At 55.9% G+C, this 9,309-nt stretch overlaps 1 protein-coding gene across 1 annotated transcript; it reads left to right on the top strand.

Annotated features, from left to right (window-relative positions):
* Positions 1-664: 664 nt before the first annotated feature.
* ENH_00079470 (hypothetical protein, conserved) lies at positions 665-9,150 on the top strand (the record flags this gene model as incomplete). The annotated part of the gene is made up of 6 exons (XM_013583167.1): positions 665-934; positions 1,105-2,094; positions 2,267-5,549; positions 5,696-5,764; positions 5,929-6,011; positions 6,139-9,150. 6 exons carry the CDS (start codon positions 665-667, stop codon positions 9,148-9,150), a joined length of 7,707 nt encoding a protein of 2,568 aa, XP_013438621.1.
* Between the last annotated feature and the right edge of the window lie 159 nt (positions 9,151-9,309).

Below are 9,309 nucleotides of genomic sequence, written 5' to 3'. Positions count from 1 at the left end.
GACATGCTCCCTGCTCCTTAGTGCGGCAGGAACTCAGGGCATTTGTACACACCACAGAGGCGGGAAAATCCACACTAACCCACAAAAATCGTAGAGACCAATGAATATAAATAAAAGAGGGATCTGGAACTACGATAACTAGACCAGATTGCGGGTCGTCGGAGGCAAAACCCTGCCTCGCCTCGGTGCGGCCGACTCTGCTCGAGCGTGCACAGCAGCAGCAGCTGCAACAAGAACAGCAGCAAAAGCAGTGAGAGCACTAGAATGAGTAAGGTATAGATCCTGAAAATATCATTGTTTTATCGATTTAACTGTGAGGGCTTCTCTCTACTCTGTGGGTACACCAACCCGTAAAGGTCACATGGCTGCAGGTTCGTATCTTTCCATCCAGGGCCTCTAGCAAGGGTTAAAAGCCCCACTTGAAAATCTAGGTGAACTCACTAAAGGAATGACTCTTCATTGTCTGGGATCATCTGGGATCAATTCAGATCATCCAGCATTGTGTTTCAACTGGCCGTAGAGGCTCCAAAGCACATCGTATGAGGTGACCTCGCCTCGAGGCCTCCTCAATCATCGCTGCACAAGAGCGGATTTTCAGTCCTTTAGAAAGCAGGAACTTGCAGTAACCCCTACGGTTTGCTGTTGGAGGATCCCTGTTACACAGATGTCCGTACAGTTAAGGGCCTTTGGCTCCCCGCGGCTGCTCCGCCGTTTAACACGGCAAGGAAACACCCGAAAGCCCCAAGAGGAGCTCACTCCTTTCATGGAAACAGGGCAAAACAGAGATGCAGAGCCCATAAAGGTTGCAGAGGAGTCAAGAGGGGGACCTGAAACACAGCCCGCCCTTCCTGGTAATCGTCAATCCTCTCCTCTCTTGCCTCGACAGGCAGAACACTTTGGGGTTCCCGGAGGGTCTTGGTTGCCTCCATTACAGGTCAGCTGACTATCAGCTCTTTCAGTTCACGCTTCTCGTGCAGCTAGTAGTTCTTTCCCTGCATCGTGGCTGATCCCGGTGCACCTGCAGCCATTCCTGATAGAGCTGAGTGTGAACTTCAGCCTCCCCAGCTTGTGCTGCGCAAGACCTACACTCTGTGCGTTTTATAGGCAGTGGCTGCAGCAGAGGGCCTCCCAACCCCAAAAGGGTCTCCGCCGGTTCCCCGGGGCCCACTTCGTGCCTCTGAGGCCCTTGCGGGGCCCTTAACAGGCAGCCCTGCAAACGCCTGTGAGATTACGGAGCATACAGCCATTGATACTACTGCTGCTGCTGCAGCAGATGCGGGAAATCCACACGACAGAGGCGAACGGTCGCCTGCATCTCAGCGTCGCAGTATCTTAAGCCTTCCAATGTGGCAGAGGAGAGCTACTGAAAGGATTACCTCGGGTGCACCCAACAGCAGCCGCCGGCGTCGTCGTGTCTTCAGTGTCACGGGAAGGAAACAGCAGACAGAAGCTGCTGCACCAAGTAGCAAGCCTGCAAACGCGGAGGAAACGCTGGCGCCGGGAGAAGCTGCAGCTTCAATAGCCCAAGCAGAAGCAGGCGAAACCGCGAAAGCAGAAAAAACAGATGCAATCAAAGCAGCAGCAGGGGATGCAGAGGCGTCAGCTGCCGCTGCAGCACACCAATGCGTAGAGTGGACGATGCAGTCAGTTACTGCCGCCGCCGCAGTGGAAAAGCAGAGTCTAAAGCAGCAGCAAGATCAGCAACAACAACCCGTCCGTTATTCAGCCGAAGTAGATAGGAGTGCCTGTGCTCTGGGGTCGGAGAGCTCACACAGGCCTTCGCAGAATGAGGCAGACAAAGTTGCTGGTGTGGGGTCCCCAGATGAGGCGCAAGGCCCTGCTGCTTCGGTTGCAGCGAAAACCTCACGACGTAGTATCCTAAAGGCATTCTTCCTGCCCAGTCGGAGAGTTTCGCATTTGCAGCAACAGCAGCACAACCAGCAGGAGCAGCACAACGAGGAGAAACAGCGAGAAAAACAGCAACAAGAATCGCAGGCTTCAGGCGATTGGGAGAGAACTGCGGCACCTCAGGCAGACGAGCATCACCAACCTTCGTTTCCTTCTCCATCTGAACGCGATACCTTGAAGGAATCTGTACGGGAGCAGTTGCTGCTGTCCCGCAGTAGCAACAATACTAATATGGCAGAGTTTCCCGTTAACGCAAGCACCAGAAACAATAGCATTGGCGGTAACTTCAACAAAAGCAGCAGGAGGCGTTTCAGCCACAAAGGTGCTAGCCCGTGGGGTTCCTCTCTGTGTGACGCAGGCGAAGACGGGAGATGCTCCGCAAGGCCTTCACAGCGCTTCGCCCGCTGCAGTGCCTTCTAGAAGGCAGCAGCACTTTCAGGAGCAATTTCAGCAGCAATCTGAGGTGCAGAAGTTCCAGCAACAGGAGATGCAGGCGTCACAGAAACCTGTTCACCAGGACCCGCAGGAGCAGCCGGAAGAGCCGCATCTGCGGCAGCATAGGCACCTACGTCACACCCAGAGAAAGCTGGAGCCCAATCCAAGGAGACGCAATCACACAGTCGTAGGGTCCCTTGCTGCACTGAAAAGCAGCAACATTAAAGACAGTACCAGAAGCAGCAAACGCTTCCGAAGCAAAGAGGTAAGGAGCCCTAAGCAGGAAAAGGAGTGTCAGGACGAACAGCAGCAGTCGCAGCAGCAGCAGCAAAAACAGTCAAGACGCGAAAAACTACGCGCTACCATCGCCGCCCCTCGATCACTAGCGCATTCTGAGCACCTACAGTCTCCGCAGCCGCCGCTGTCACAACAGACACAGCAGGAGTGGCAGGAAGAGCACCCGCAAACGCAGGAAGAGGAGCAACCAGGGCACGAAAAGCTGCGAGCCACCACTGTAATAACAAGGCCACTAAGATATTCTCCGCACGAGCATCGTCCGGAGCAGCAGCAACCGCAGCACCATCGCCTGCAGCTCTTGCGCGTCCAAAGACCGCTTCAATATCTCTCAAATTCGCGGAAACTGCAGCAACGCATGGCTCAAGACACAGTGCCTGCGGATAGCAGCAACAGCCAAAGCTGCAAGGCGAGGGACGCAGAGGATGCATTGCAGCTGCCTGAGCAACAACAGCAGCGGCAGCAATATCAGCAGCACCAGAACCAGCAACAGCAGCAAGAAGATGCTTTTCAGGCAGCCTGCCCGCTGCCTCCTCTTTCGAAAGCAGAGATTGAACGTGAAATGCAGGGAGGTGGGGAGCTGCAGCAGCAACAGCAACGCGGGCTAGCCCAAGAAGCACGCGCAGTCAATGAACAGCCCGTGCAGCAGTCCCCTCGACTCTCACTAATTGAGCGCCAAATCGCCATTGCCAAGCGGCACCGTGAAGAGCATGAAAGGCGCCGGCAGCAACAGCAGCAACTGCGGCAGCAGCAGCAGCAGCAGCAGCAGCAAATGGCTCGCCGTAAAAGCTCACGAAGCCACAGACGGCTGCTCGCTGTCACTTCTTCTCAAGCCCCACAACGCCCTGCGGAAGATCTCTGCGTCTCTCTGCCTCGGCGTCAGCTACTGCAGCAGCCTCAGGAAGCCCAGCAGGAGGGAGAGCAGCAAAAAATGCATGACCAAGAAGTGCTGCAGCAACAAAGAAAGGAACTGCAGCAGCAGAAAGAGACAGCAGATGCACCGCAGCAGAAACAAACACCGTCAAAGCCTCAAGAAGGGCAGCAGCAGCAGCAGGCCATGCCCGAATTACAGCGTGAAGCACTGCTGCACTGCGGAAAGCAAATGCAAAATGAGATGCAACAGGAAGCGATGCCTCAAGGGCAGCAGCTGCTGCACGAAAACGACCAAGAAAAGCAACAAAAAGAGCAGGAGCTGCAGCAACAAGAGCAACAAAGTGAACAACAGGAGCAGCAGGACAAGCTTGACGAAGAACCTTCGTCTCTAATGGGCGCGGCTGCGACACCCCGGAGCATGCCCTTGCAGCAAAGCGCCCCTTCCTCTCCTCGTTTATCTCTTGTACAGAGACAGTCTTTACTAATTGCTCAGCAGAAGCAGCAGCACCAGCAGCAGCAGCTGCAGCAGCAACGACAACAACAGCAGCTGCTCAAGAGGACACAGTCGTGTCGGCACGTAAAAAAACAGGGGAGTCCAATGCCTCTTCGCTTCTTTTCGGCAGGCTCCCCCTTTCAGCTACGTCAGCAGGAACAACAGCTGCAAGAGCAACAACCACCGCTACAGCAGGAACATAAGCTTAAGGCTTATAGCAGCCTGCCTCCACAGCCACCACCGCAGCAGCAGCAGCAGCAGCAGCCTCGACGAGCTTCAACGTTTCCTGGCTCGCCAAATAGTGACCGTCTCTCTCTGGTTGAGAGACAGGCTTCCCTTCTCCAAAAGCAGAGGGAAGAGCGACTGCAGCAGCAGCAGCGGAAGCGAGAGCAACAGTTGCTGCACCAGCAACGGCAACTGCTGCAGCAGTTGCAGCAGCAGCACCTGCAGCAATACCCTCTAAGGAAGCCAACAAACTCATACTTAGCTTTAGCTCGAGCCTCAGCAGCGACCATAAAGAGGGCAAGAGAAGCGGGCGCTGCGGCCCTAAGGGCAGCACAAGCAGCTGCGGCGCGCCGCATCTCTGCAGAGCAAACGCAGCTACCGCAGCAGCAGCTGTTAACGAGACAGCAGCCTAGCACAGCGGTAACAATGGAGCATGCTACGTCTCAAGCGCACATGACTAGCAGCAACTACAACAGCTGCTCCAATGTTTATGACCCCTCCGCAGGAGCAGCCCCAGCACGATGGGTTGCTGCTTCTGCTGCTGCAGCTGAATCTGAAAAAATGAGCCACAACGTCCTCGACAGTGACTTTATGGTCCCTCTGTCAACGGTGTTGCCAGCAGGAACAGAAGCAATTGCAGCCTCTTCACAGGCACCAGAACCAGGGGGAGCAGCAGCAGGGCACGCAGCGGAAACGCTGGCAGGGGCAGAAGCTGCAAAATACGAAGAATCAACATCGCTCCTGAGTGCCTTGTCTACACCAGAAGAAACTGACTGGCTCTTCACGCCTCGCGGCAACAGCCCTCTTACGCTACCTGTAGTGCAAGAGCACCAGATGCAGCAGCAACTGCAGCAGCAACTGCAACAGCAACAGCGTCTCCAGCAACAGCTGCAGCAGCAGCTGCAGCAACAGCTTCAGCAGCAGCTGCTTCAGCATCAACACTTGCAACAGCAGCAGTTGCTGCTGCAGCAGCGGCTCATCCATCAACAACAACTGCAGCAGCAGCAGCTACAACAGAGGCTCATGCGCCAGCAAGCGAGCAGTGTCACAGAAAATGACGAACGCCGAGGCGGGCTGCAGCACCAATCGCACCAGCAACAAACGCCCAGACAGCAGCCGCTGATTCAGATGAACGCAACAAATGGCCAAGATGGTGCACCGAAATCACCTGCCTCTGCACTAGGGGGCTTGATCGGGGCAGCAGCTAGCGCTGCGACAGTATCTGCATCGGCGGCAGCAGCAGCAGCAGCTGCTGCTGCAGCTTCATCGCCCAGAAGTGCGCGCCAGAAAGAAGCCGCCGATGCAGCAGCAGAAACCTTCAGTAAGTTGTCACCGCTGGGCTGCCGCAGCGCCAGCAGCGCATCGTGCTGTTCCTGCTGTTGCGTTTTTGGATCTTGTCAGTTCTTTCTTTCTTCTATAATAGGCGTACTGCTGTTGCTGTCATTGCCGTTGGTGTGGCTGCTGCAGGCAAGCTGATGACAGAGAGCACAACACTCTCGCAGCCGCAAATCAAGCCATCAGGGCCCTTCCCAAAACGTGAGTCTCGCTGCTCCACAGCGATCCAGAGCAGCGGTGCTAGCTTTGCAGCAGGCGCTCCAGAAGCAGCCGGGATAGGCTGCCTGCAACAGTGAGGCCATAGTCGTTACCATCAGCGCTTTCTCAATTTACTGCCTCCTCTGCTGTACGCTGCTTGACTTCAGGGGCACATCCAGCTCCTGCAGCTGCAGCAGCAGCCGCAGCAGCTGCCGCAGCTGCAGCAGCAGGAATGCTTCAGCCATGCACGGTGCGTTCCAACAGTGCCAAGTATATCACAAGGAGACCTTGACGCTCTCTCTTTTTGCTTGACAGCTTAATGCGTTCATTTCTTTTACTTAAAAGTCGCGCAGGCGTGTGCGCCCTGTCCGTTGCAGAATGGAGGACAGCAGCAGCTTCTGCAACGTCAGCTGCAGCCTCTACACTACAAGAGCAACAACACCACCTTCGGCACCGGTTTCGTCCCCGCAACTTCTGCTGCTGTTCCTGTCTTAACGCCAGTGCCGTCTCCAGCAGCAGCAGCAGCAGCAGCAAGCGCCTCTGCCGCAGCCGCAGCTGCTGCAGCCGCAGCAGCCGCAGCAGCAGGCCTGGAGGCTAGCAACGCCTCAGGAGCTAGCGACGTGGCCGCACTTGAGATTGAAGATTCCACAGGGGCTGTCAAGGCCGTGCCTCTCAGGGAGGGTCAGTCTGCGGCAGCAGCACTCCACGAGTTTTGCCTGCAGGAAGGAATACCAAAAGAGGGAGAGCAGCAGTTAAAGCACGCCTTGCAAGTAGAGCAGCAAAGACACAAACAACTACAGCAGAGCATGCCGTGCAGGCAGCAGCAGCAACAACAACAGCGACAAACGCAACAGCTGCAGCAGCAGAAAGGAGCCGCTGGTTCTGAGTTTATGGAAACAGACCTTGAAACGGAAGGGACACCCTGGGACCCCTCCTTGCCGGCATCCCTATTTGAAGATGATGAAATGGCGTTACTGCGGCAACCACCTCTGCAGCAGCCGCTAAAGCTTCAGCAGCCTAGCCAGTCCTTTTTGACGCCCAACCCGAAGCAGCATTCTCAAGTGCTGCTGCAGGGACAGCAAATGCAGCCACTGCTGCCTCAGGTAATGGAGAAACAAATAGCCGGGCAAGGACCCCCGCTGCAACAAGTGCAAACGCGGCAGCAGCCGCTGCGGCAAGAGCATTTTCAGCTGCTGCCACAGCAACTCTTGCAGATGCAGCAGCCAATACATCAGCCGCTGGAGCAGAATTTGCAGCAGCAGCTTCTCCAACCCCCACAGCAGCTGGGTGAAGGGATTCCGCAACAGGTTTCTGCCCCTTGCGCTGGGTTATCTCTCTCTAGACAACTATCTGCTACCCCGCACATGCTCGCGCAGCCGCTTAGAAAGCAGATACAACAGCCGCTTCAGCAACCACTCAGTCAGATACTGAGACCGCCTCTACAACGGGAATTACAGCAGCATCCACGGCAGGATCAACAGCAGCAACTGCAGAAGGATCTGTGGTACACTCCAGCACAGCAGCCAGAAGGTGCAAATCTCCTGTCAAATGAACCACAGAGACAACCACGGCCAGCAACAGTCGGCGGCGTAACAACGCCACAGGTGCAGCTTCTGCTGCAGCAGCTACAACTAGAGCCGCAAAGTACTAGTTACCAGAGGCAAGAAGCCGCCCCAAACTCCCCTCCTTTTCAGCTGCCGAGTTGCCGAAGCCACACTGCATGGCAACAGCAACAGCAGCAGCAGTTGCTTCTCCTAACGCAAGATAAACAACACGAACCTCAGCAATTTTTGTCGCTCCCGAAGCAGAAGGTGCAGCAGCAAACGCACCTGCAAATGCAGCAGCAGGTGGAGCAGCCGATGAAGCAGCAAGTGCAGCAGCAGGTGCAGCAGCAAGTGCAACAGCAAGTGCAGCAGCAAGTGCAGCAGCAAGTGCAGCAGCAAGTGCAGCAGCAAGTGCAGCAGCAAGTGCAGCAGCGAGTGCAACAGCAGGTGCAGCAGCAAGTGCAGCAGCAAATTCGACAACACCAGATACACCAAGAGCCTCTGGAGCCGCATTGCTGTGGCTCCCATGCGTTGAACAATTCGGTAGCCTTCACCTCTGCGCAGCCTTCGTGCATTCAGAGCAACTGCAGCAGTCCCCCATTCCATTCACCACGATCTGTTAACCTTCAGGGGGCTTCCCCAAAGCAGCAGCAGCAGCAGGCGCTGTTACATCCCGGCGCACCTATGCCGCAGCAACAGCAACTGGGGGACGGGCGCTGCTGCATCAGCGCTTGTTCAGAAAATCAGAGCCCGTGGAAAGGCAGAAACAGGCAAGGACAGCAGAGGCAGCAGCGGCAGCAACAACGGCAAGATAGTGCCGGAAGGAAACAGCAGCGGCTGTATGAGCTGCAGCAGGAACAGCGAGCTGCCAGGTTGCAGCAACAGGTGCAACAACTGCATCGGCAGGTGAGGCGGCTGCTGCGAAAGCACAAAGGGGAGCAGCAGCTGCTGTTACAACAGCTTGAAGGGGGAAGGGAACAGGAACAGCAGCTTGAGGGGCTCCGACTGCAGCAGCAAACTCTGCTGCAACAGCTGCTGCAGCAGGATGCAAATGTTTTGAAGGCTCTGGAGATGCTACAGCAACTACAGCAGCTTCAGGCTACAGTTGGAGCAGCAGCAGTTGGAGCAGCAGACAATCCTATCTCAGTGCAGCAGAATGTCTTGTTGACTCCACGTACAGAGCAGTTACAGTTGCAGCAAAGGCAGCAAAGGCAGCAGCAGTTGCTGCTGCAGCAGCAAATACTGGAGCAGAGGACAGCTCAATTGTGGCAGGAGCAACTATTGCTGCAGCAAAGACGGGAGGAATTTGAACGTGAGTTGCTGCAGCTGAAGCATTCAGTAGAACAGCAGCAGTGGGCGCAGCAGCACCAAGAGGGCACAGGGCTACAGCGCACCATTAGGCGCTTCCTGCAGCGCTTTGGTGTAGGCGCAGACCCAGAAAGTACAACAGCAACAGTAGCAAGGGCGACAGCAGCGCAGGCGCAGGCGCTACAGGCGAGGGCGCTTAACTGGAAGGGCCTTGTGGAACAACAGCGGAGATGCCATCTCCTGGGGCAGCAGCAGCAACAGGACTTGTGGCGGCAGCAACAACAGCAGCGCCTGCTACACCTCGTTGATGTCCTCTCGGCGTCTGCAGGTAAAGACTTGCGCCAACTCCACCAAGCCGCACGCAGCAGCAGCATCAGTAGCAACCGTCTCCGCGGGAAGGATTGGCAGAGCTGTTGCAGCTCAGATAGCAGCAGCATATCTTCAAGAAGCAGCAGCTGCAGCAGCAGAGCCGACTTGCGAGAGCCAGCACTAACATCGAGAGTTTTCTGGGGAACTCCAACAGTGGCTCACAGCTAAAGCTGGGGCAGCAGCTACAGTAGCGTTTGTTGCCGCTGCTACTGCGGAGTCAGCGGCTGGCTTGCTACATCGAAATCATTATATTATTGCAGCCTGCTGCTGGTCGCAGCTGTAGCAGCAGCAGCAGATCCTGCCGCAGTGCGTTCTTCCTTGTCTTGC

The sequence above is a fragment of the Eimeria necatrix genome, genomic scaffold, assembly GCF_000499385.1.
Source record: "Eimeria necatrix Houghton genomic scaffold, Enh_scaff84, whole genome shotgun sequence".
Classification (NCBI taxonomy): Eukaryota; Apicomplexa; class Conoidasida; order Eucoccidiorida; family Eimeriidae; genus Eimeria; species Eimeria necatrix.
Note: the sequence above shows the minus strand (reverse complement) of the source record. Positions and strands in the feature narration are given on the sequence as shown.